This window comes from Crinia signifera, chromosome 8, assembly GCF_055691185.1.
Source record: "Crinia signifera chromosome 8, ASM5569118v1, whole genome shotgun sequence".
NCBI lineage: Eukaryota > Metazoa > Chordata > Amphibia > Anura > Myobatrachidae > Crinia > Crinia signifera.
The window spans coordinates 123521300-123548509 of NC_139224.1; the positions used below are offsets into that span (position 1 = coordinate 123521300).

Sequence of the window (27210 nt, forward strand, 5' to 3'; positions counted from 1 at the left end):
GCAAATCAAATAATTGTACTGTATTAATCAAAATCTACCAATGAAAAAATATCCAGGTTTAGTTTGAAAATGTACATGTGGTGCAGTGCTGCATAGTTTATTATGTAAATAATGACACGTTACCTGCTTTGGCAGTTTCAGAACATCGTAATGTACAAATTAGATCATCAGCTGATCCAATTTACCCCTGCAGGCTACTCCTCCGTGTCACTGCTCCCAAAATGTATAATCAAGTGATCATTTACTTCCTTACCATATCAAATCCCCCCCCCCCCCTCCCATAATGGTTAATATCCGTTTACATAACAAATATAAATCTCTGTAATCCTTTGTCACTTTTGACCTATGTCAATTAGCAAATATACTCTGAAATCAGTGCTATGGTAAAATATGGAAATACAGTTTATTATTAAATATAAATGCTGTCAACAAAACTACATGAGATTCAAGGCATAATTAAACAAGAATCAATATTTCACTTCTATTTGAAAAATCTTGAATATATCTTTCATATCTTCAGTCATCTGAGGAGGATCCATCACCACTATATTAATTCTCAAAATCGATAATCAGCAGAAATACTAAGCACAGATACATAACTCTGTCTAAGGAGGTCATTCTGGTTGGCTCACAAAGCAGCGGTAGTTCGCTGCTTTGCGAGCCTTGTAACACCACCCACTGGGCGTGCGAATGTCTACCCCCCGCTGTATGGCGAATATCCCAGCTGCACAGCAAATGGATGTCTTGTATTCATGGGCTCTTTTCTAGGCACATCTCAAATTAAGTTCTCTCAACCACTGTAATAAACCTGTTGGTTTAAGAAAAATAGTGGGAGATAAACCATTATACAATATCAAAATAAACAATTCCTTATCCTTAGCTGTGTCGACACGTTGAGATTTTGGCCGATAACAAGTTAGTCAAAATCGTATCCCGTTTAGCCGCATCCGATGCTGATGCATGCAGCCCCGCCGCGTAGGAATCGAAAGTAGAAATAGACTGTTTCTACTATCTACTAACGAGGGCCGCAATGCACAATTAATTACTTAATTAAGTTATTTTTATAGTGCATACACATTCCCCAGTGCTTTACAGAGAATATTTGAAGTCCCTGCCCCAGTGGAGCTTACGATCTATTTTCCCTACCACATGTACACGCACACAGACATTCTAGGGTTATTTTCGTTGGGAGGCAGTTAACCTACCAGTATATTTTTGGAGTGTATGAGGAAACCGGAGTGCCCAGAGGAAACCCACGCAAGCACGGGGAGGATATACAAACTCTGCACAGTTAGGGCCAAGGTGTTAATTGAACCCATGACCTCAGCGCTGTGAGGTTAACCATTACACTGTCTGTGCTGCATCATGGCCCTCACTCCTCTCTCCCACTGTGGCCGCCGATATCGTATCGATATCGGTGGCCGCTGAATTGCACCATGTGTACACACCATTATTTCTAATATCTTCTAACTATTTATATTTCTAAAGATTTCTTCAAAACAATGTTATTACGAAAAATGTGTTTGTGTATCAAATATCCAAAAACATTCAAGCTTTTAAACCCTCCACTGTCGCTCGCTGATTAATATCCAGCATGCTGGATATTAATCGGTCAGGGCCAGTATTCTCACTGGAGACCACTAGCCCTCACAGATCGCTCAGCACACTGCATTTACATCCTGCTCCAAAAACCCAGTTTGTGTTATTGTGAACATTCATGTTTTCTAAACAACAATTGTGAATGGTATGAATCATACTGTAGATAATTTGCTTGTAGTTTTAATAAATAAATTGATTGTAGTAAATAGTTTTTTTCTAAAATGGGTGTGTTATTATCAAGTCTTTAAGTCTTTCATCTCCAGGATATTCTCTTTTCTTGTATCACTCTGCTTGAGACTACTTCACTCCTGCATCACTGTGTTCTGTAGTTTTTGAATACAGCACTCTTCACCATAGTCTTTGTGGGAAACAATGATTTTAAATTGCCATAGTTGTGCAGCTGTTATTTCAAAGTCCATATGGCCTTTTTCAGTGTCAGTCAAGATAGTCCATATTTTCAACTGCTGGCACACTTGACAGTTCTCTGTAATGTCAGCCATGATCAGGATACAGACAATCCCTCTGATTTGAGCTTGCTGAAATAAAGCTTCAATTCTTTCATGGCTTGACAACAGCATCGGTATATGAACCCAGCATCTTAGCACCATCAGTACTGTCTATGTGGTGATTTACACGCCATGTTTTGCACTCAATTCTTATGTCTGCATGCCATTTTAGTCATAGCCATGTGCAGTTCTGGTGCACATGCCTCCACCGGAGCCCACTCCTGGGTGGGGGAGGACCAGAAATCCCTCAGTTTTGGGGAGGAGCTACAAGTATAAACACACTTGCAGCTCCTCATGTTAGTACAGGGTTGCCGACTCTCCCGGAATGTCCGTGAGACTCCCGGAATCATGGGACATCTCACGGTCTCCCGGAAGAGGGCCCCTTTCTCCTGTAGCTGCTGGTGCTTCTCTTCCACGATCTGCGCCTAATCTGTCCCAGTACGCAGTACCTGTCCCCATAAACCGACGCCCTGCATACAGCGGCGATATACACCCACATAATGTGCCCAGGCACACACTATACCAGGGTTGCTGACTCACGGATTCCGGGAAAGGGTCCCCTTTCTGCTGCTTCGCTTCCGCAATGTGTATTGCGCATGCGCTAGATAACGGCGATGATGCAGCCAACACCCCCTGGTAACACAAGTCCCGCCCCCTAGAGACACAAGGCCTGCCCCCTGGCGACGCAAGGCCCGCCCCCTGGGGTTTTTTTTTCTCCCTGAAATTATTTTTCAAAAGTAGGCAACCCTGTGTTAGTATGGTGTCGGGACACTCGGTTTTTTTTACCACTCGTGGATGTCTACTTTGGACCGAAAAGGACGCTATCTACACCAGAGGTACCCTAATGGATTCTTCAGGTGAAGTGAACAGTCCTAAGGTGGACCCTATAGGTAAGTATGTATGATCGTAGTGTGTATTATTTTTCTGGGTGTTTGTGTGATTTATTTGGACATTGGTTTTTTTGTAGAACTACAAGACTCAGCAGGCCCATTAATGCCCCACATGCTGGGATTTGTGGTTTTCCAAGTCCCTGCATGCAGGGGTGGCTTGCTGGGACTTGTAGTTCCACAACAAAATCCAATGTTTATTCTTAATTTTACACATTTATTCCATCAGCCCGGTGCCCACCACACAGGGAGGGGGATGACCCCTTTATTGGGGGGTCCCCACTTCCCCAGGGTCCTGGCCTGGGCTGACTAACCAAAGGTTATGCTTTGGACGGAGGACGTTGTATAAAACGTGTCCCCCAGCTGTGGAATTAGTCTGCTGGCTGTTTGATTCCCAGTGCTGGTTTACAAAATGCAGGGGACCCCTACTTGTTTTGTCCCCTGTATTTTGGGAACCAGTACTGGCCCATGAGCTTGGTGCTGGTTATAAAAATACAGGGGGACTCCAACTTTATTTTCCCCTGTATTTCTGCAACCAGGACCAGGCTCAGTGAGCCCGGGGCTGGTAATTGCCAAGCGGGGGGAATGCACGCTGCTTTTTAAAATGATTAATTTTTTTACTTTTTCCCCCCAATCTGACTGATGCGTGCAAGCTGCCGCATCATACGTATTTGGCTGACGGGAAATACGGCAGTCAAATACGAAGGGCTATGCCATCGGAAAATCTGAATCAGAATAATATGACCGCTTAGTAAATTTGCCATTTTTAAATTCCGGTTTTCGCCCGATCCCAGTCGTAGCCATTCGTACCGCAGACCGGCCGTAATCTGTGATCTTAGTAAATTTCCCCTTTTGTCTGTAATAGGTTGCATATCATAAAAACTTTAGGTACTTGTTTAGTTTCACGGCGGCAGCATGGCCGTGCATCTGAGTCCCCTTGCGGGGCTTCGCTCACCCACGCTACGCTATCTAAAATCAACTCCATGCCAACGTGGATAGTGGGGGTATAAACTATCCACGTTGGTATGGAGTTTATTTAGTTTATTTTAGAAAGTTTGACGAGCGCCAAACCCGGAAGTAGCGTGCAGCCATGCTGCCGCCGTGAAACTAAACAAGTACCAAACTTTATCAATGTGTGTCTCCCAGCCCATGTGTCATCATGAGATAAGTAAGTGATTCTAGTTATTACAGCTGTTTGCAGCCAATTAAAGAGATTGTGGCACCCAATGTTATTTTAATCATTTACATATTTAGTGTGTAAGCATAAAACTTATTGTCACAGATAAGCCAACCCTAATACTCGAACCAAAGCCACTAAATCAACCCTAATACTTACACAAACCGCTAAACTAACCCTTAAACCCTAACTACTAAATTATCCCTAATAACTTAACCCAGTGGTTGCAAAGCCGTGTGCCTAGGAACCCTGGTTTCCGCGAGGAACTTGCCGGGGTGTCCTGGGTTGGTGGCCCAGGACCAAATCAACTTACAGTATTTATGGTCAAAGTGATAGGCAAGACAGGGCTGAAACTATCATTTTTGTCACCTGAGCCAAGGCATTAATTTGCTCTTTTCACATGCAAGGAGACATTTTAAAAGGTTTACATGATGTGCTTTACCTGAGTCATATCCCGATCTGTAATAAGACAGAATGCTAAATGAATGCTCCCTATAAAAGGGACACATCCAGTGAATGGAGGCTGGTTTAAAGCATAGATGACTGTGTTTAGGTTCTAATGGTGTAAATCCAGACCTGTATGTGATATATTACCACTACTATAACTACCATATCGGAATCCCGACTGTCGTGAGTCATCCGTCACCCGTACAGGGGATGCTTCTGAAATCTGTCCAACATACATGGAGTACAATTTATATGTAGCTGCCTTACACTTATAACACTATGATTTGCTTATTGGTGCAATAGACAGTTCATTACTTTCTACAACATGATGGGACATTTTGTGGCAAATTGTGCTATTTAATGCAGCCATAAATGCAAGCTGAGAACAAAGTAAAGTATTGAAAATCATCGTATTCTGCTTTTCAATATTACAGTATGCTATGTCTCATAAAACTTGTACAGTGTAAATTGCAAGGGATTATATTCTGCGCTATCTGCTTTATTACAGTACTTTTTTTAAAAGGGTTGCAATAATGTACAACGTCCCCTGCCAAATGGTCTTGCCGCTTTCACCTCCGCAACATCTCGCGCATCAGACCATTCCTCTCCACTGACGCGACCAAAATTCTCATTCACTCTCTAGTCATCTCTCGCCTTGACTACTGCAACATCCTTCTCTCCGGGCTACCTCTCGCCCGCCTCGCCCCTCTCCAATCCATTCTTAATGCCGCTGCTAGGCTCATCTTCCTCTCCCGCCGCTCTACCTCTGCCTCCCCCTCTGTCTATCTCTTCACTGGCTCCCCATTCCTTTCCGAGTTCTCTTTAAACTCCTCACCACCACCTACAAGGCTCTCTCCTCCTCCACTGCTCCTTACCTCTCTTCACTGATCTCTATCCACACTCCCTCCCGTCCTCTTCGCTCTGCCGCCGACCTCAGCCTGATCTCTCACCTAATCACCTCCTCCCACTCCCGTGTCCAAGACTTCTCTCGCGCTGCCCCCCCTGCACCGGAACAACCTCCCGCCACCCATCAGGCTTTCTGATTCCCTTACCTCCTTCAAGCACTCCCTCAAAACCCACTTCTTCCGACTAGCCTATCCCTCCTCCTCCTAACCTCTTTCGCTCCTCCTATCCTGCCTACCCTACCCCTCCGTCTGTTCCCATCCGTTCCTACTTATCCTATTGTTTTTCGTTCATCCACCCACCTACTTTTAGTCTGTCAACTCTTATGAGTAGGGCCCTCCTTCCTCAAGTACTCACCCTACCTCTTTACCTCACCAGCGCTCCTGCCCTGTTCTTCCCTTCCTCTACTTCATCTTCAGTCTCCTCGACAATTTCGACACCTACTTCAGAACTGATGCTGATTTTAGTTCTACCAGCTATACCCCTATTTATGCTGTATTTTATCAACACACCCTGTACATTACATTGTAATTTGTTTTTTGTTTGCTATGTACGGCGCTGCGGACACTTTGTGGCGCCTAATAAATAAACAAACTACTACTACTATGCTAGCAAACATCGGTCATAAAATGTGTATGTTTTGTTATGTGATGTATGTGTTAATACTTTACCCTTTGAGTGCCAACGTCTCTGTGAGAGATGTGCAAAATATCTGCTAAAAAATGCCAACATCGCTCAAATAAAAAATTTTGTAAAAACAGATCATATTTCCTAAATAAGGTAAACATTACAGGTCATTATGATGAATAAAAATGTTTGCTCGGTAATTTTCACATCTATATTGACAAATTCACGGGGCTTCAAAGGGTTTATAGTACATTTCCAATGGTAGACTTATGCTTTTCAGCATGTTATTTTCAAGTTGTTCATACTTTGTTTTTATTACTGTCTTAGAAAGTGGTAAGCTGATGGCCTCGTACTATATTGCATTTGATACGGCCAAACTATTCTACAGTATTCATGGAACAGAGGCTCTGGCTGAATTGGTAAAGTGATTTGAATACGTTCTTTATGAAGATTTCTGCTTGTACAAGCAGTGGTGGGTGGCAGAAGTTTCAGTTCTTACCAGAATGTTATTTACAGGTCACAATGATTTCTACGTGTAAGGAATTCTCTGATGTACAACTCAGAGCTAGTGAAAAGAAATTACTGAATACGTTGAATAAGGATAAAAACCGAGTAACCATTCGGTAAGACTGTACATTGAAGTATAATTTTGTATTTATTTCAAGGATTGCTGCATAGTATTTGAAAACGTGTTGTATAACTAATAGTAGTCAGGATCCGGACACCCCAACGCTCACAATGCTGATGGTTGCCCAAGGTCAGTATTAAGGTGCCCATACATGGTGCGAGGGTGCCGTGCTATGCGATGCCTGCTCCCACGGGCATCCCATCACACAGCACATACAGTCTGTGCAGCCCATGGTTTTCGAACTAGCTTCGGATTGCATCGCACACAAATCGCATGCGATGCAATGCGATCTAGTTCAAAACGCACAGAAATATTGTACTATGTATGGGCACCTTTAGGGTTAAATTTAGGGTTAGTCACTAGGAGAAATTAAGCATCAGGCTCCTGGTTGGGACAATTAGAGGTATGGTTAAAATACTTACTGCTATCTGTTGGAATTCTGAGCATCAGGATTCAGGTTTTTCGGTTTCTGACATGTCCACAAAACGATGTGCAGTCGCGTGTGTCCACCTCTGCCCACCCATCAGTGAGCGAACGCTGCAGGGAATGTGAAACTCGCCAAAGGAATTTGCTCCAGGTGTGTGCACATGCGCATAGGTGCCGATTTATGTTTTTGCTGGTGGGTGCTCAAGCCAAAAATATAGGGAAGTGGCTTCATGGGAAATGGGCGTGGCCACAAAATAATACTGATTTAGATTACGCAGCACAGTTGTCTCCAATATTCAAATTATGGCAACAGTGCCAAATAAATAAATGCCCACACAGTACCTTTGCCAACAATGAGGGAAGGGGAGTGCAGTGGGACACGGGCGTGTGGGCCGCTGCTGAGCGGGTAGGTGCTCATCAATTTTCGTGGGTGCTTCGGCCCTCAAGCAACCACAGAATCGGCACCTATGCACATGCGGAAACCCCCACCAACACCCAGGGGAGAAAATTCGGACCGCACAGGCAGGTCTGAATCACACTTTAAATTCATTGTCATGGCAAAGAATGACTTTGCAATTAATTGCAATTTATCTGATCACTCTTCTTTGTAAATAATGTCACTGGTGTAAGGCACAATGAGTGCAATGACTCTGCGTTGCAAGGGCAGCAACAAATCGTTTTTGTTGTTTTGTCCAGACAACGCAGGCATATCCAGACCATTTGGGGGGGGGTGTCGCAGTGGCTGTGACCCAAAAGAAGGCAGCGCTGCAGCTGGCTTCGGAGCCATGGGGCTACCCTGGAGGGTAGCAAGGTAGCAAGTTGGGGATGCCTTGCCCCCACCCCCGCACAATCTAGCCAGAGGAGTTGTAGTTTTGCCATTTTCATTATAATACAGGTTGAGTATCCCTTATCCAAAATGCTCGGGACCAGGAGAATTTTGGATAACGGATTATTCCGTATTTCGGAATATTTTAATATTTCAATGATGTATTTTGAAGTATCTTGCATTTATGCTGTATAAACACATAATATACACACAAATATATTTTATTACCACATAAAATACACACAAATATATTTTAATTGTTCAAAAAACAAGGTTTCAAAACGTGAAACAAAATGTGTGTACTATCTTAGCACTGAATTTGAATGCCAAGCAATCATTGTCTTGCACATATATAGTGCCAGTTACATATCATGTCCCCAGTGATGCTGTTACAAATGTCCCCAGTGAGTTTTTAGCAAAAAAAAAAAAAAAAAATTTTCACTTTCTGGAATGTCCGTATTTCGGAATAATTCGGATAACGGATATTCGGATACGGGATACTCGACCTGTACTAACATTACATTGATTTTCAAGATACCATAATATAAAATTATATTGAAAAAATAAAAAATATACAGCAATCATTTATTTCTAAATCTAGGTATCCAATGGAAGGGAAGATCAAGTCCAGGGAAATGAAAGTGAACTGGTAAGCAAGGCACATTTGATTTACCATTATACTAATCATTATTAAATGAATCTTATGGTTGTCAGTTGGCAGGGGCGGATCCAGGATAAAATGACAGGGGGGGCACCATGATAAAAGAGGGTTTAGGTGGGGGAGGGGCGGTGTTAGTAATGCCAGTGTACATGCTAAGAGAGCGGCAGAGAGAGGGTGGGAATGGGATTAAAAATAAGCCCTGGCATTTAAAGTACGCAGGCTCACCATGACGACAAAAGTGAAGGATGCAGTTGTGCGCGCCGAAGGCGCGCTCTGGAAAAAGGGGTGTGGCCACTCAACAAGGGGCATGACCTTGAGTGTAGTGTACAACACTATATACAACTTCTACGCATTATGCAACAAAATACTAGACCCCACTATACTTGCCCCTACACATGATGCCAAATGGAATGAGCCAAAATTCACATAATGCCACACGGATTGAGCCAAAATTCACATAATACCACATGGATTAAGCCAAAATTCACATAATGCCAAATGGATTGAGCCAAAATTCACATAATGCCACATGGATTGTGTCAAAATTCACATAATGCCACACAGATTGAGCCAAATTCAAAAAATGCCACACGTATTGAGCCAAAATTCACATAATGCCACACGGATTGAGCCAAAATTCACATAATGCCACACGCATTGAGCCAGAATTCACATAATGCCACACAGATTAAGCCAAAATTCCCAATACGCTTCATAAACAGGGACATTGTCCATCAAAGGCGCGCATTAAACATTTACACCATAATGTCCATTACACGTTAAGTTACATGCCATTATGTCCATTATGTATTATGCCAAACACCATAATGCCTATTAAAAATTATGCTACATAAGTGCTGCTTATCTACATGCTCATTGCCAAGGGTTCCATGCTCATTGCCAGAGGTTCCATGCTCGTTGCCATGTGGGATTACATGCTCATTGCCAAGGGAGAATACATACTCGCGGTAAATGGGGGACAGCCGCCGCCAGGCAGAAGTGATAGCCACTTATAGTGGCAGAGCCTGGCTGTATTCAGAGCACTGCTATTTGAAATAATACCCCTTTCACATCAGAAAATGCATTCCCAGGTTGGCCCCCTTTACACCAGCCTAGTCCCTGCATTTTCAGGTGTGAGGGCGAGAGAAAACCACCCCTCCCCCTCTTTAACCAGTTATCTCATTTAACCGGCTATATCTTAGGAACCAACTGACCCATTTACATGAGACAAGTATCATATTGATTTGAGTGGGCTTTGAATGATTTTGGTCCAGTGAAACTGAAACGTTTGGTTCCAGAGTAATCTGCCATCAAAGAACATGAACAGCCATGAAATTACATTTCAAAAATAAATGTTTACATGCAATGGAACCGATTGACCGATATGGACCAGCCTGGTATCATATTGAAGGCCCAGCGATTTGGAATTGAATGAGATCAGCCACAAGCTTCTGTGATGCCAGGGGGGGAACTGGCAGCCGACGGAACTAGGTGGGGGTCGGAATTGCCGGGTCCCATATTATCCTATGGGCAAAAAACGTTACAGCTTTGCCAGGCGATATCTTTGGTTCCCGGGGGCTAGAGACAGGGGGCTGGGCTCGTTGGAAAGCCCTGGTCCTTAGCTACAAAATAAATGACAGGGGGGGGCACGTGCCCAGGTGCCCCTCCCCCTGAATCCGCCACTGTCAGTTGGGCATAATATTCTAGCAAAGTAAGACATCTTCTAGATTATATTTACAGGAAGATGGAAAAATGTTATGTACACAGATTTGAGAGACATTATGGTTTTTGTCCTTTGTTTCCCTGCAGTCTCATACAGGCCCAGTTTGGATGTATACCAGTTCAAGATTTTTCTCTGACACAAGATATGGCAAAGATTTTCAGACATGGCACACGTGTGACCAAATGTATGTTTTATTTTTTTATCAAGTAGTATTTAAATCAATGGTTATTAACTAATCAGTGTCATTTTAGGTCTAGCTGAGTTCCTGGCATTGCAAGAAAATAGATTCCGTGCATTTCTCAATGCATCCATTTTGGCCAAGTGCTTCAGATGCAAATTGTGGGAAAATTCATCGTATGTGTCCAAGCAATTGGATAAAATTGGTATGTACTGTAGTATTAAAAAAAAATTCTGTAACGGAAAAACATCTTTAACAATCTTTAACATAGCAGTGCGGGACAATGTAGGAACAATCAGTGGCACTGACTCTTCCAACACCTTCAGCTATTGACAGCTGCAGGTGTCCTTGCCCCATTCATGTCTGCTGCTGTTGGGCTCTGCACTGCACAGAAGATCTCACAAGGCTTGTGAGATCTAGCACATGCCCGGTGGAGTTGACCGGGTAAAAGACATATCTCATTAGTACTAGGCTAATGTTCTGTGGGCTCTGGTGGCATTTCCACTCCCCCTCTCCAGCAGCTAAGATGGAAATACATCAGTGCTTATTCCTGCTTTGCCACGGTAATACATCTTCCCCTTCAATAACTACATATATCATCTATTTGGAAAGTGAATGTACAGTACTAAAAGAACTTTGTGTACACATTTTTTAACCAATGAAAACTTCTAATTAACCACAGGTGTCACATTAGCTAATGCAATGGTAAATGCTGGTCTTACATCATTTAAGAAGATAGAAGATGTGAACGCCAGGGAACTAGAACTGGTATGTCAATTTTCTAATTTGAAAGTATAATTTATCACCCATGATTCATTCAAATATAGACTATGGGGGACCATCAATGGTCACGGTTGGAAATCCTTAATGCTCTGGCAAGTGTTTTCATCCAGCATTATGTGAATTTTGGCCCAATCCTTGTGGCATTATGTTAATTTTGGCTCATTCCGTTTGGCATCATGTGTAACGGGCACGTATAATGGGGTTTAGTATTTTGTTGCATAATGTGTAGAAGTGGTATATGGCGTGGTACACTACACTCAAGGACACTCCTCCTTATTAGTGGCCACACACATTTTTTCCCGGAGTGTACATCCTTCACTTTTGACGTCAAGGCGGGCCTCTGTACTTTAAATTCCAGGGCCTGTGTACTTAAATTCCAGGGCCTGTTTTTAATCCCATTCCCGCCCTCTATCTGCTCTCCTCCTCTCTCTTGTTGCTCTCTGAGCATGTACATTGGCAACACTAACACCTTCCCCTTATCATCCCCTTCCCATCCCCTACCCTATCTTGGTGACCCCCCTGTCATTTTCTCATGGATCCACCCCTGCATATACAGTAACATAACAAGCATTCCACCCCACCCTTTCCAAACCATATACAGTAACATCACAAACCTTCCACCCCACCCTTTCCGAACCATATACTGTACAGTAACATTGCAAGCCTTCCACCCACCCTTTCCAAACCATATACAGTAACAAAACAAGCTTTCCAGCCCACCATTTTCTAACCAAATAAAGCACCAAACAAGGAGCAACAGACCTAGTGCAGTGCTCTACATTCACCAAGAGGCTTATTGTCTCTGTTGTGGTGTAGGCACCCCCCTGCTTCCCTTGTGGCCACCAGGCAACTATTTTTCTCTCTTTGGAGATCAGGTGACTTAATTTGGAAACAACATGGACACGTCATCATAAAGATGCACAATTTACATGCATAATTTATACCATTATTTTTCATATAGATCACTATATGTTTTGTGTGTACTGTATAACTTTATATCTTTTTCCTCTTCTTAATGTTATATGCATTTGCAGATTGTCAACAGACACCCTCCATTTGGAAATCAAATAAAAGAATCTGTGTTATATCTTCCAAAGTATGAACTTGGCTTTGAGCAGGTACATGTAATTATTCATATTATCTCTTTATGAGGCAGATTTATTAAGCTTGGAGAAGAGATAAACTGGAGATAAACTGGAGAAAAGGTAAAAGGAGATAAAGCACCAGCCAATCAGCTCCCAACTGTCTTTTTCAAACACAGCTGATTGGCTGTGCTTTATCTCCTTTTACCTTTTCTCTGCTTTATCTCCAGTTTATCTTTTCTCCAAGCTTAATAAATCTGCCCCTAAGATCTTTACAATGATACCTGATTAATATACATTTATTTCCTTTCTTAGACAGCAAGATATAGTCCTACAGTAGCTGAAATAGTTGTCACCATATTGTTAAAGAACTTTGAGCAGCTACAGAAGAGGAGAACCGCACCGGATTTTCATCATGTAACACTCATTATCGGAGACTCTGACAACCAAGTTGTCTTTAAGCAGAAAATCATGTGAGTGATGACCAGTAGATTTGGAACAAATATTGAGTGAGTCACCATTGTATTAGACATTTAAATGCCTTAGTGGATAGTGGAAAGGATTGGCAATACACTAAAACAGTGGTTCCAAAACCTTTTTTTCAGTCAAAGGCACTTTTTGGGTCTCCATGATTTTTTCAAGGCACCCTTAAGCCAAAATACTTACCGAACCGTCCCTTTTTCAGCATGATCACTCAGCACACAGCAATGTGTCAGCACTGTGTGCTGAGTGATCTGTCAGGATCAGTGTTCTCCGGTGAGGACACTGGCCCTGACCGATAATCGGCAGGCTATAGCGACGTGCGGGGCTGCACATTGCTATCGCTATGGCCCCTAGACCTGTAGCGATGAAGGGGCATTTTCTAGTGAGATCACTTAAAATAAGCCCTGAAATTTTCCCGTAGTAGTAACGCCCACAGTATTAATGCTGCACATAATGTCCACGGTAGTAGTAATAGTAGTAGTAACGCCCACAGTAGTAAAGCACATACTGTAACAAAAGTAAAAAACTGTATAAGCTGCCGGTACCAGGGCCAGGGCTGGATTTGTCACAGAAGGCAAAGTGCCAGATGCTGCTAATTTAGCACTACCATCAGTCATCAAAAAATGAGGGTCTGGATTTGGTAGCAGCTGATTGGTTGCTGCTGCTGTCATTCAGGCTATCAGCTGGACTGCGGCACTGTGACTGGGAGGTAAAGGGCAGAGCCTTGCAAATGTGGCCATAACAGGCTGTGCCGAGCTGCTGCTAAAGCACAGCTAAGTGCTACCACCTTTTTGAAGTGTGGCCTCAGTGCTGTGATTGCGGAACAGCGGGCCGCAGCAACAGCTTCAAGCTACTGGTGTTGCTGCCTGTCTTACAGCGTGACAGGCAAAGTGGCAGCAGCAGGGATGCAGAGCGAGGAGGGCGCCTCTTAATCACAGCGCCTCCCTGCTTTGTATCTGCTGCACCTGAGCTGCCGGCTGACTCCAGGTATACCCACCTGGGGCCAGCTAGCTCCATACATACTGCCCCGCTCACAGGGAGCTGCGGCGCACAGTTTGGGAACCACTGCACTAAAACATTGCTGAGTGAGTGGGTTAACTAAGACATGTATTGAATACTGGGCTTCTAAGTACATCTTTTCTCTGAATATATGTAGATTTATTTTGGTGAATATTGTGCTTGTAATGCTACCGCTAATTTGATGTTTCCTTTTTTAGGGATTCTGTTCTGTTAAAATCAGGAACTTGGGCAAGAAAAATTGAAATCAAAAGAGCTTCATCAGAGGAGCTAAGTGTAAATCTGATAAGTTCTGAGTATGGTAAGACATTAAGCAACATGCAAAGTATGTTTGTCTACATATGTGCATACGCACCCTTTAGTTTGTATATTTGTGGTTTGCAATATATCAATTGTATTAAGTATCCATATGCTGTATCTGGGTAAATGTGTCCTAAGGGTGCGATGGAAATCAACCATTCAAAACTAAGACATTAGTGATTGTCCCTTTGCATTGCTAATTGACCTTACTAGCCAATAATCTTTTTACTTCCAATTTAATATTTTTGTGCCAATAATCATAATTGCCAGCTACCATATATTCAGGGACATTTGCAGGATTAAGACGAAATTTCTCACTGAACATATTCATACTCCCAAATATCTCTATTTCTACACCTCTTATTTGCAGTTATTACAATGTCATCTTTTTTATACAGTATAAAAAGTCTGCACACCCTTACTGAAATTGACGGTTTGCCTGATGCATACCTCCAGGGCCGCCATTAGGGGTGTGCTGTGGGTACACTTGTCCCGGCCACTGTCCTGTGTTCCACCTTCAGTGGTGGTCGGAGGCTCGGAACAAGAGACCCGGCACCACCACAGAGACCTGCCACTGCCTGAGACACACACAGGGGGACTCGCCACTGCGCCGCACACAGGGAGACCCGCCGCTGCCCTGCACACTTGGGAACTTGCTGCTACCCCACACACAAGGGGACCCGCCACTGCACCGCACACAGGGGGACTAAGTGAGAGGATGCCTGCACTTCTATAATATATATATATATATATATATTATAAGGGCATGGTCGTGCCCTTATATTAAGGCTGAATCGAACAAACAGAATTCTTCCATAGGGAACCGCTGAGATGGGGCAAGGTGTTTGAAGGGCTACACCTCAAAAGTGATGAACGCGTAGAATTGTCACCCGGTGTTGCATGCCAAATTTCAGGGTAAAATAGTAAAAAATTAGGAATTGGGAGTAACCTAAAATTTCAACTGTCAGTTTTTTTCTGCCACTTCCTGTATGGCTTTTTGACACCGTTTTCCCATATAGGGCAGTATTCAATGCTCTCGATTCACCGTTTTTTTTACGGCGAATCAGGCTGTTTTCACTCCTTGCAGTGAATCTTTTTACTGGAAATCAGATCTGTTCACCGAAAGTGAACAGTGAATGCCGGCCAGTTCTCCGTTTCATGCTCGCTGCAATTCGCTGCTGTATTTCAATGGGGTTTTCACTGGGATTCACAGAGAGTGTATTCAATGCTAGGATGGAGAACTGTTTCATCATGATTTTTGCCATGATTCACCATTTTGCATTCAACAACTTTTTAAGGTGAACTGGAATGTGATCTTTTAAAATAAAGTTTTTTTTTTTGGTGTAAAAGAATCAGTAATTTTATTCTGTGAATGGGTCATGCTATTTTCATTCATGTGCTCGCAGCACATGAATATATATTTAAGTTTTTATTTTTTTTATACATTCGCCATCAGGGGGCGGGGAGCCGCTCACTAGATATTCACTTCACACTGGTCTCACTCATTACATATGCACAAGCGGGACCAATGCAGCGGCTCCCTCCACAGCGCCCCTGCCAGCTCTCCCGGGGGGAGGGCGGCAGCTTGTGCTGCCTGTGTCCCCTGGAGCCCTCCTCCCCCCCACACATTCTGGCACAGGCAGGGAGGGTTAAAAATCGCCATATGGGGCAGCAAGCTCCTGTGGCGTTGAAAAGGATGACAAGGAGGGCTGGCAGCGAATGCTCCAGCCCTCCGGAACACGACAAATGTGCAGCGAATCCTAAACAGAATTTGCTGCACATGCTGAAAAAAGGCATTGAATACTGCCCATAGTCTATGAGGGGATTTTTGGGAAGGCATAGCTCAGGGTAGAGGAAGAATTAAGACTTGGGGTTTGTTTTATTAGATAGAGCTTGTCCCAGTGTAGTGCCTTTTGGGGTTAAGGTTTTTCAGATATATTTAGTGAATTTAGTGAAATATGCTCCATTATAAAGATAGGCATTTCAACTTGTTTTGCAATGGCAGTTGGGCATGAGGAGAGGGAGTGGGAAGCAGTCTCATGCAGGGGGCTACATTGTGCAGTGGACTGTAGTGGGTGTAACACATGATGAAAGACTGTAGGGGGGGTGACACACAGGGTGAAGCATACCTGCCTACTTTTTATAACAGGGTGCAGGGGACTGTATAGGTGGTGACACACAGGGTGCAGGCGATTGTATAGGTGGTGACACGCAGGGTCTGTGGGGGTGTTACACGCAGTGTGTAGTGACTGTAGGGGGAGATACATAGGGTGTAAGGGATGAAACACAGGGTGCAAGGGACTGTAGGGGGTGATACGCAGGGTCTATGGGGGGGGCACAGGGTGCAGGGGTGTGTAGGGGGTGACACGCAGGGTCTGTGGGGGTGTGACATACAGGGTGCAGGGGACTGTGGGGGGTGTGATACGTAAGGTGCATGGGACTGTATAGGTGGTGACACATAGGGTCTGTGGGGGGTGTGACACGCAGGGTGCAGGGGACTGTGGGGGGTGTGATACGTAAGGTGCAGGGGACTTTATAGGTGTGACACACAGGGTGCAGGGGACTGTATAGGTGGTGACACACAGGGTCTGTGGGGGTGTGACATGCAGGGTGCAGGGGACTGTGGTGGGTGTGATACGTAAGGTGCAGGGGACTGTATAGGTGGTGACACACAGGGTCTGTGGGGGGTGTGACACACAGGGTGCAGGGGACTGTATAGGTGGTGACACACAAGGTGCAGGGGATTGCTGGGGGGGTTACAAACAGGTTGCAGGGGACTATAAAGGTGGTTACACGCAGGGTGCAGGGGGCTCTATAGGTTGTGACATACAGGGTGCAGGGGACTGTATATGTGGTGACACACAGGGTGCAGGGGACTAAAAGGGTGACACACAGGATGCAGGGGATTGTATAGGTGGTGATACACATGGTGCAAGGGACTGTAGGGGGTGGCACATAGGGTGCAGGGGACTGTTTAGGTGGTCACACACAGGTGAAACTTTATAGCTGGTGACACACAGGTTGCAGGGGACTGTAGGGGTTGTGACATACAGGGTGCAGGGTACTGCATGGGGTGACACACAGGGAGCGGGGTACTGTAGGAGGGGGCACACAGGGTGCAGGGGACTGTAGGGGGGTGACACACAGGGTGCAGGGGACTGTAGGTGGTGACACGCAGGGTCTGTGGGGTGTGACATGCAGGGTGCAGGGGACTGTGGTGGGTGTGATAAGTAAGGTGCAGGGGACTGTATAGGTGGTGACACAGGGTCTGTGGGGGGTGTGACACGCAGGGTGTAGTGACTGTAGGGACACACAGGGTGCAGGGGACTGTATAGGTGGTGACACACAAGGTGCAGGGGACTGCTGGGGGGTTACAAACAGGGTGCAGGGGACTATATAGGTGGTGACACGCAGGGGGCTCTATAGGTTGTGACATACAGGGTGCAGGGGACTGTATATGTGGTGACACACAGGGTGCAGGGGACTATAGGGGTGACACACAGGATGCAGGGGATTGTATAGGTGGTGATTCACATGGTGCAGGGGACTGTAGGGGGTGGTACATAGGGTGCAGGGGACTGTTTAGGTGGTCACACACAGGTGGGACTGTATAGCTGGTGACACACAGGGTGCAGGGGACTGTAGGGGGTGACACACAGGGAGCAGGGTACTGTAGGAGGGGGGGCACACAGGGTACAGGGGACTGTAGGGGGTGACACACAGGGTGCAGGAGACTGTAGTGGGCGTGACATGCAGGGTCTTTGGGGTTGTGTGACACACAGATAACCGTGATTTTTTTTTGTCTTATTCCATGTCTATCTCCTGCACCCTGCGTTACCTACAGTCCTCTGCACACTATGTGTTGCTGCCCCCCTCTACAGTCACTGCACCCTGTGTGTCACCCCCTTAAGGTCCCCCAAAAGCATTAAAAAAAATTGAATTTACAGTATATGTTGATTTTTTTCATGTTATTTTTTAAGGTAACAAAGTAGTTTGAAGTAGTAAGTTAAAAGTGTAAATAAAAATATATTTTGCATTTTGCACAAAACAGTGATGTTATAAGAACAATCCAATATTTATTCTTACAGTGAGATTTCTGTAAGAAAAAAAAAAAAAAAAAAATTAAGGGTCCCAGTTGAGCTATACAGGACGCACTTGGACTCGTTCGCCCCTAAGCTATTGAATCTATTTAATGACCTTCTTGACCTTAATGTTCTACCGGACTCTATGGCCCTTATTCTGATCGGTGCGGATATTCCCGAATTCTTTCGGTGCGGCCCACACGCATCGCTGTGCGGCCATCGTCCGTAGAAACGCCCACGTGTCCTCCGCATTCGGACGGACTCACTCTGTAAGAACAGGGCGTGTGTACGGACGACATATAAACCATGCGTGTGCGGGGGAAACACTCCGATTCTGCACGGTCTGACCGCGTATGCACGGCCTTCCCGCGTCAGAACGGACGCGAACCGGCCACTACGCACAGATGCGGTGTACTTCCGCATACAACAAGCCTACTGTTATCAGAGTTCCCACATAGATCACATGACACACTTATGCAATTAGCAAACCACTTTAAAACAGATTGTTGCTCCTGGTCATCTGTTATTTAGCTAATTGATCCTTAAACACTTACAAGCACTATACATTAACCCTAACATTCCCTATGGGGATAAAAATGTTATCTACCCTTTTGCTGTGTACATATCTAAACATCCACATGTTTGTGTGTTAAAAGCTTTTTATACTTTTAATGTTAAAGACTAAAATAACACACAGACAACTTCTTAAACAAGTGCAAACTTTTATTCAAAATTTCAAATTATTAACTTAAAAAAAAAAAAAAAAAAAAAGGACCCCTATCACTGGTCCAGCAGCAGGACACAGAGGTCCTCCACATGGGCCGTCATCCGCCTCAGGTCCTCTCTCAACCTCATGAGAGCCCCTCTCACTCCCTGGGGTGGCTCCTGGTAATCTGTGTGCATGAGAAAGGGGGTACAACATTAATTATGCTACTCACGTACACCTTGTACAGTCAATCCTAAGTACCTACACCACAGGTCTTCAACCTGTGGCCCTCCAGATGTTGTGGAACTACATGTCCCAGCATGCCCTGAGGTTTTTTGGCATGCTCTTATAGGAACAAATGTGGCAATGCATGTTGGAACATGTAGTTTCACAACATCTGGAGGGCCAAAGGTTGAAGACCCATGACCTACACCATGCAAAATCATACATACCAAAAAAACCTTATCCACTCTTGTATGTTATGTCATCAAATATATGATCATGATGCTGCCACCACACCCACACACTTGTGTGACATATACATTTCACAATCTATATATCAAAAACACAACCACACTTGAGGATCACTCACACTTGTCCTGGCCAAAGACTCCTCACTCAACTCAAAACATACACCCACTACAACATGCCACATTGACCCATACATATATACCTGCATGTTACTGCTTAATAGCTAAACTGCATGATAGCTAGATAGATAGATAGATAGAATACATAGAATAGATAGAATAGATAGAATAGATACCACAGGAAAATGCTCGGCTACTTCCTCTGCCCATTACTTCATGATTCCTTGTCACATTTGACACATAGGTGAAAGGGCAGAACTAATCCGCTTCCATCCAACTATCAATTTCGAAGCTCAATCCATCATACATAATACCTTACAAAAATACATGACAACAACACGGGCACACTGGCTAGAGGGGGGCCATGCAAACTGCCCACATGGGACTCCAGTATAAATCAGGCCTGGCCATATTCCATTGAAGTGTTTTTGTTGCTTCTATACAAAGAGCATCCATAAATTAACACTCATCACCTACATGAGCATCCAGATTGCACGTTAGCAGCATGGGCCTATAAGACCAAAGTGTGTCTGTTGTTTTCCATTTTTTGGGACTACTCTTTACTATATTATAGGCAAATTGAATCAGCTGTGCAACATAACAACCTGTACCTTACTCACTAATGAAGCATTATGTCTACTTACCCCTGGCAGGCAGCTCGACCAGGTCGTCCTCCTCCACATTGGGAGGTGGTGGAACATCCTCCAGGGGTAGGGGCCAGGGCTGCCAAGAGAAATTCTGGGCCCCGGTACAACAACTTCCCAGGGCCCCCATTTCACATACAATACCGCTATGATAAGCTGCAAAAAACAACGAGGGAAACATCTGTACACACAAACACACTCACATAGGGCCCAATTCAGACTTAATCGCATGGCTGCAAATTCGTGCAGCGGACGATTACTGATGTACTGAGCATGCCTATGGGCTTCAATGTGTATGCGCGATTCAAACCAGCGATTAAGTCCTGCTACAGTACGTTTTCTATTAGCAATCTGTTAACAAGGTGATTTAATAGAAAGCCAGCATCTAGGGCTGGTAGCCGATCATTAATTGGGAAGGAAAGTGCTAGCCGTGCCCCCACAAAAAAACATTGGGGATGTCAGAGATAGCACAGGAGTGCCCAAGCCTGTAAAGATGCGTACACATGTACAGATTTTTCTGTCTGATCTATCTGATGGGAACAAAAACCTGGAAATGTATGGGAGCAAATGACAATCAAAACATTGTTCCCAAATGCTTGAAAACAGACAGTGATCAGTCAGACAAATTGTTTAAATCATTCTGATATAACAAATTTATCAAAGCATTTTTTTTCTGTTATCTTGCATTTGGGTGGACATTTTTGATTGTCATATGCTCCCATACATTTCCAGGTTTTTGTTCCCACCAGATAGATCAGATAGAAAATCTGTACGTGTGTACGCACCTTTAGGGAAGGGTTTTTGATGTCAGCTCCAGCCACGATCAAGCTAGTTGTATCGTAGACACCTAGTAAATCCCTGGCTACTCAGAGCTTGCAATCGGTGGTGACCAGTGAAAAAAATCATTCCATAGTGAGTGTCTCACAAATGGATTTACTGTAGACATTTTTGCTCAGCTGTGAGTAGATTAGCAGCAGTACACATCTATTCACACATCATGCACATTAATTCGCAGGGTGGGATTTCACTATAGTGGAGCGGCTTTTACCTGATTACCCCCATACTGTATATATAAAGAGATACAAATATAGACACCAGTCATAGCCTCAATGCAGAAAAATACAAGACGACCAGTTTGTTTACGGTCCTGTAGTTTATAGTCAGCACCATTCGGATCACATATGCCTAGAGGCACTGAAACGTCAGCTTATTGTATGGTTGTTTGCTTTTAACAACTTGTTAAAAATTTTGAAAAACTGAATCCTGGATTGACGCCGTTCTTCTCCAAGATATTTATAGATATATAACCAATAAAATCAGGTGTCACTCCGGGTCTTGGTGCAAAATCACATTTTACTGTACATGTCAACGTCGTTTGGGGCTTAGCCCGTCATCAGGACAATTTACATAAAAGGCCCATACACACTGGGCGACTTTGAGCTGAAAGTCGCTCAAAACAGCAGGTTTGAGCGGCTTTCAGCTCAAAGCCGCCCAGTGTGTATGCCCCAGCGATGAGCGCTGCTGCGCGCTCTCACATCATCGCCGGGAAAGCCGTTCATCTGCTGGTTATACCAGCAGATGAGCGGCTTTCAGGATGGCTTTGCATAGCTATCCGCTATGCAACGCAATCCTCCCCCCTCCGTCGGCACCAGGCAGGGGGAAAGCCGCTCAGTGTGTATGCACCTTTAGTGCAAAACAAGGTGTTATTTATACTTACATACAGCATACCCTCCAACATTTGGAGGGCAGAAATCGGTACAATTTTAGGAAGGGGCGAGGCCATGTGTAAAGTAGGCGTGGTCATGCCCCCAGACATCCTGCCCCCCGGCCCAGCACCTGATGCAGCTCATGTCACATAGGGGTTTGGTGGGCTGCTAGCATATTAAATAAGTATAATTATTTATTAACTAAGTATATTAAATATTTTTTTATATAATTAGTTAATAAATAAGTATACTTATTTAATATGCCAGCAAACCACATGTGACATGAGCTGCAGGCCTGACAAATAGTTGCGTCATATGCTGGATAGACAAGAAGACTGGAGGGCTTTTAGAAGTGCAGCCTGCGAGCAGAGCCACCTACTTGCTCTGCGCTGTGATGTGTGGCACAGGCTGAGGCTATGGACGCTCCGCTGCGAAATCGGGATCTGTGGAATGGATCCACCCCCTCATGCGTGCACCCCTCTCCGCCACAGAGACTGGCGGCGTCCAGACAGTGAGGCAGAGACGGCCTTTCCCCTGAGTGCGCGGTACCGGCGCATGACGTCATGACGCACGGGCCGGCCCGCAATGCACTCATGGGAACGGGAGAGCCGGCGGACCAGGCAGCACAAGCCAGAGCGGGGCCCGGGAGATTCTGGAGGAGATGGAGGGATGTTTTTGTGGCGTACCCGCTGTACTGATTGAAAAATCGGTACATTCGGTACAAACTGGATTTGCCGGTACAGACCGTTAAAAAACGGTACTGTACCGGCAAATTCGGTACAGTTGGAGGGTATGATACAGCCAGATACTCTGTGTCATTGGTAGTTCATACATAGTATATGTGTATATATATATATATATATATATATATATATATATATATATAGTATATGTGTATATATAATATATATATATATATATATATATATATATAGTGTATGTATGTATGTATGTGTATATATATATATATATATATATATATATATATACACACACACATACATACATACATACATACATACATACATACATACATATATACATATATATACACATACATATATACAGATCAATCAAAGATAGACAGAATCTATATAAGTTACATATTAAGCCAGGCAGCAGGGCAGGCAAATCAATGTACTTACAGGAAGCACTGCAGCGTGTTTTAGAATTTACTTGGTCTGTCTTAATTTTCTGGGTCAGTGCACACACAGTTCAGTGAGCTCAAGCTTTCAGCTCCTCCGGCTTCACCGCACCTTCCCCTCCCTGGTCTCTCACGTGTAGGCTGCAGCATCCGGTCCTAGCTGCTGCAGTCTGCAGATACAGTCAGACGACCTGCGAGATGACTCTCTCTGCACTCTCTCTGCACGGAAGCTCCGCACTGTCAGTGTCTGCACACTCTCACTGACAGAAACAGTAAGCACCCGCTCGCCTTCTCCTCCATTAATTTGCCACCACCCGCGCTCCCGAGTCCCGCTACACAGAACCGCGCAGTGCACACACTTAAAAAAAAAAAAAAAAAAAGTGTGTTTGTGTGTGTCCTCGGACCCGGGCCCCCTGATAGGCCCGGGCCCAGGTAAAATGTACCCGCCCCCCCTGCCTCTCGGCGGCCATGGTAGGGGCACCTCCTCCTCCTCCACTTCCACCTCCTGCCCGACCTCCTGTGCCTCCTCTGTATCCTCCTCTGTCACATAGCTCTGGTCCTGTGACTCCTCCTCAATGGCCCCCGCTTGTCTGGGCTCCTCAATGGCCATCTCCTCATTGGCCACCTCCTCTGTGGCCTCCGCACTGGCCACCTCCTCTGTGGCGTCCGCACTGGCCACCTCCTGGGCCTCCTGACGGGCCTGTCTTGCTCTCTCCCGTGCTGTGGGTTAAACATACAAAATGTGTGAGTGTCATTTCACATAGAAATAAGTCTAACAAGAACATCTCATAACCACAATATATATGTGTTATATATCACACATATAGTATATGGCTTTTCTATGTCATAAACTCCCAATTGACCTCATGTAATATTAATATTAAATAATGTTAAAATGCAAACACTCAATGGGCTAGATGCACTAGCCTTCAAAAGTGATACAATGTAGAGTGTTAAACACGCAGCCAATCACATCCTTCCTGTCATGTCACAGACTGTAGTTGTAAAAGGCCAGGTAGGAGCTGATTGGCTGCCTGTTTGTTCATCTCCATTTTAAAAATTGTGAAGCAGACCAAATCCTGGCCTCTGTCAATTATATGTATTTGCACAAAATACTTACAGCGTTGCAGACGCCGCCTCAGAGCCTGCAGACGCTCCGGCTCCCGCCTCCGCAGGTCGGACCATCGCCTCTCCAGTTGGGCGATGGTCCTCCGCACATGAGTGCGGGCGAATATGCGGCGCCGGGCCGCAACATATGCCCGGCGCTTGTCGCGATTGGTAATGAAGGGGCCTGCCTGCCCCAGTCTGCGCTCCATAACTCCCACCAGCGCCAGTAGCTCCGCAGTGGAGAAGGGTTCTGCACGCTGGTAGGAAGCCATTTTAGGAGTGGCACTAATCAAACTATCATGTGCTGTCATTGGTTGTTTCGAGTGATATTTGGTATTAACTTTATTGTTCATTTTTACACTAACAGCGTGTATGCGCCCGAACATCCGGCTAACCCATTGCATCGCACCCCCATCCTAAACACACAGTCTAAACTAAGATGTAAACACATTATATATAATCTATAACATTCATCAAACATGGGTATAAGCACCAGGTGAAATAGTCTGCATCACTAGACACTAACACCTAACTCAACAAGGTAGTAAACAGGTATTTTATAATGAAAGCTATGCAACAGAAACATAGCAAATAGTGGCAGACCTTTTCCAAAAATTTGCCCATGCTGCCATGTGTACACTTACCTTCTACTGGCCCCTAATACAGAGGTGGAATGAAAAGTAGCTAGCATACAGCCTGAATTTGGAGTGCTTTCACATGTGATTTAGATGCTAGCACTGATTACTTGTGGCTAAGTGGTGGACTGGATTGACATATGGAATGGGTAGTGTCAGTTGTACTACATAGCAAACAAGTGCACAGTACAGAAGTACATTCAAATATACATGTCATGTCTGACCTCAGTTGTATTTGGTCATTGGTGTTGGAATCTGCATTTAGCAAATAAATCAGACTTACTGAGTTTGCCAGGTTTTTTGGGAATATTTTTCCACACCAAGGGGCGGCCCGTATGCGCCGCACGGTTGACGCTGGCGTACGGGACGCGGCCGTAGGGAACGCAGCTTGCAGCTGATTAACGCCAATTACAGAAATAGTATTTAAAGTGGTCCTAGAAAGGCAAACACTTGTTGCTAACATGCCAGGCTCAGACTCAGAGGAAGAGCAGGTGGTGCAGAATCTGTTGGCCCGCATGGAGGCCAACACCACCTATGTACCCCTCAACCCAGAGGACCGAGCTGGCCCATCAACAGCAGGCCAATCAGCAGCTGAGCCATCCTCGGCAGAATCATTGGGAACACAGCAGGTGGCTTCCCAACAGAGTAGCCAGCCCAGCACTTCAGGTACAGCAACCGGTGGCCGTGGCAGTGCCCGTGCCCGTGCCCGTGGCCGCAGTGGGGCAACACGGGAACCCACAACACGAAACATGGCATATGAACCGCGGGAGCTTGACATCCTGGTGACCCGGGCACGTGATTTAATTGAGTGTCCAGCGGTGAAGTTGACACACACAAGGAGATGGAAGATCTGGGAGGAGATAACGGCGGAGATTAATGCAGTGGCTCCACAAGTTCGTCAGGCAGAGCACGTTAAGAAGAGGCAAGTACATGTGTCTAAAATTTGAGTAGGACAAGTCCAGTAATGTTTACATTCAATATTAGATGGAGTTGGCCAATGGGTGTTCACGTTGCTTGGACGCACAGACATGTAGGCCATGACATTGAATTGATAGTTATTGGAGGGTGACTGTTTTTGTATCTTCTAAGGATTGGTTTGAAAAAAGAATATAATGTAAGTTTGGTGTCAGTAGGCACATGTTGTATTATGTTTCAGATTGTAATGGGTGCTACAGCAAACATGAGGAGTTACATGTATTAATATGTACACTTTGATTGCAGGTGGCACGACTTCAAAGGCAACCTCAAGAAGAAATTGACCGACCGGTGGCAACACAGCCAGACCTCTGGGGCTGGCCCCATGCCATCCAAGCTGGAGCTCACCCCCCTGGAAGAGATGGCCCAGTGCTGTATAGCAGTGGAGGAGGTCCGGGGGGTGAGCACTATAGACAGCGAGTCCCCAGCGGAAGTGATGGCTTCTACTCTAGAAGGTAATTATTTGCCAGGCCATAAGTAGATGTTTAACATTTTGCATGGAATGTGTGGTAATTTCAATTTTCTTGTTCAACAGCATCGCCACCGCTTGGTCAAGATTCTCTTGAGGAGGTTGTGGAGTCTGTGCCACCTGGCCCCAGTAGCAGGCCCGTGCAGCAGCCGCCGGGATTGTCTGCGGCTGAATTGTCCATGTGGGGCCGTGTGCTGGATAGTATTGTGCAGCAGGGAGAGTCGGCATTCGAGCGGGTGCGTAGGGCCGAGGAGGTGCTGCAGGGTTTGACCACCAGCCAGCAGAGTATTGCTGAGAGCCTGCAGGCTATGAGTGCCAGCCAGCAAGCTATGGCTGGCAGCCAACAAGCTATTGCTGGTAGCCTGCAGGTGCTGGCTGATCAAGCCCTGCGGCAAAACGACCTCCTCCTCCGCCATAATGAACTTATGGTGGAGCTAGTTAACAGCAATAGGGCCCTAATGTCACCCGCTTCGGGTGCATTACCATCCTCATCACTCCCTGCTGCCAGAGGGGGAAGAAGATCCACCCCCTCCCCAGCACGTGCTCCACATGAGCCACCATCGGACTCTGGCCGTGGACGCGGCCGAAGAGCTGCTGCACGTGGCAAGGAGCCTGCCAGGGGCAAACGTGCTCGCAAATGAACTTGTGTCCCCATTAATCTCCTCCGTTATGTCTTCCCAAATCTTCCATTGAGCTGTGTGTGTCAGCATCCTGTGTCCAAATCCGTGCCCAGGGTCACCACTTTTGCCCGCGGTTCAAATGTCATGTTTGGTTCCTCTGTTGCCCTGTTTCAGTGTGCTGTACTTGAAGTGTTGGTGCTGTACTTTTGTTGTGAAGCCACCTGATGTGTTCCCAATGATTCTGCTGTGGCTATTTATTCTTTATTATTTTATTTGGTC

General features: G+C 45.1%; 1 protein-coding gene across 10 annotated transcripts in view; it reads left to right on the forward strand.

Moving 5' to 3' along the window:
- Positions 1-27210, forward strand: part of HFM1 (helicase for meiosis 1) — a 166941-nt gene that overhangs the window by 75257 nt on the left and 64474 nt on the right. For all 10 annotated transcript variants that reach the window (XM_083157114.1, XM_083157123.1, XM_083157124.1 and 7 more), the window contains 9 exons: positions 6474-6565; positions 6663-6769; positions 8628-8675; positions 10497-10594; positions 10662-10793; positions 11271-11356; positions 12406-12489; positions 12769-12926; positions 14154-14254. In XM_083157114.1, the coding sequence (XP_083013240.1) occupies positions 6474-6565; positions 6663-6769; positions 8628-8675; positions 10497-10594; positions 10662-10793; positions 11271-11356; positions 12406-12489; positions 12769-12926; positions 14154-14254 (906 nt within the window). The remainder of the gene's footprint in view (positions 1-6473; positions 6566-6662; positions 6770-8627; positions 8676-10496; positions 10595-10661; positions 10794-11270; positions 11357-12405; positions 12490-12768; positions 12927-14153; positions 14255-27210) is intronic.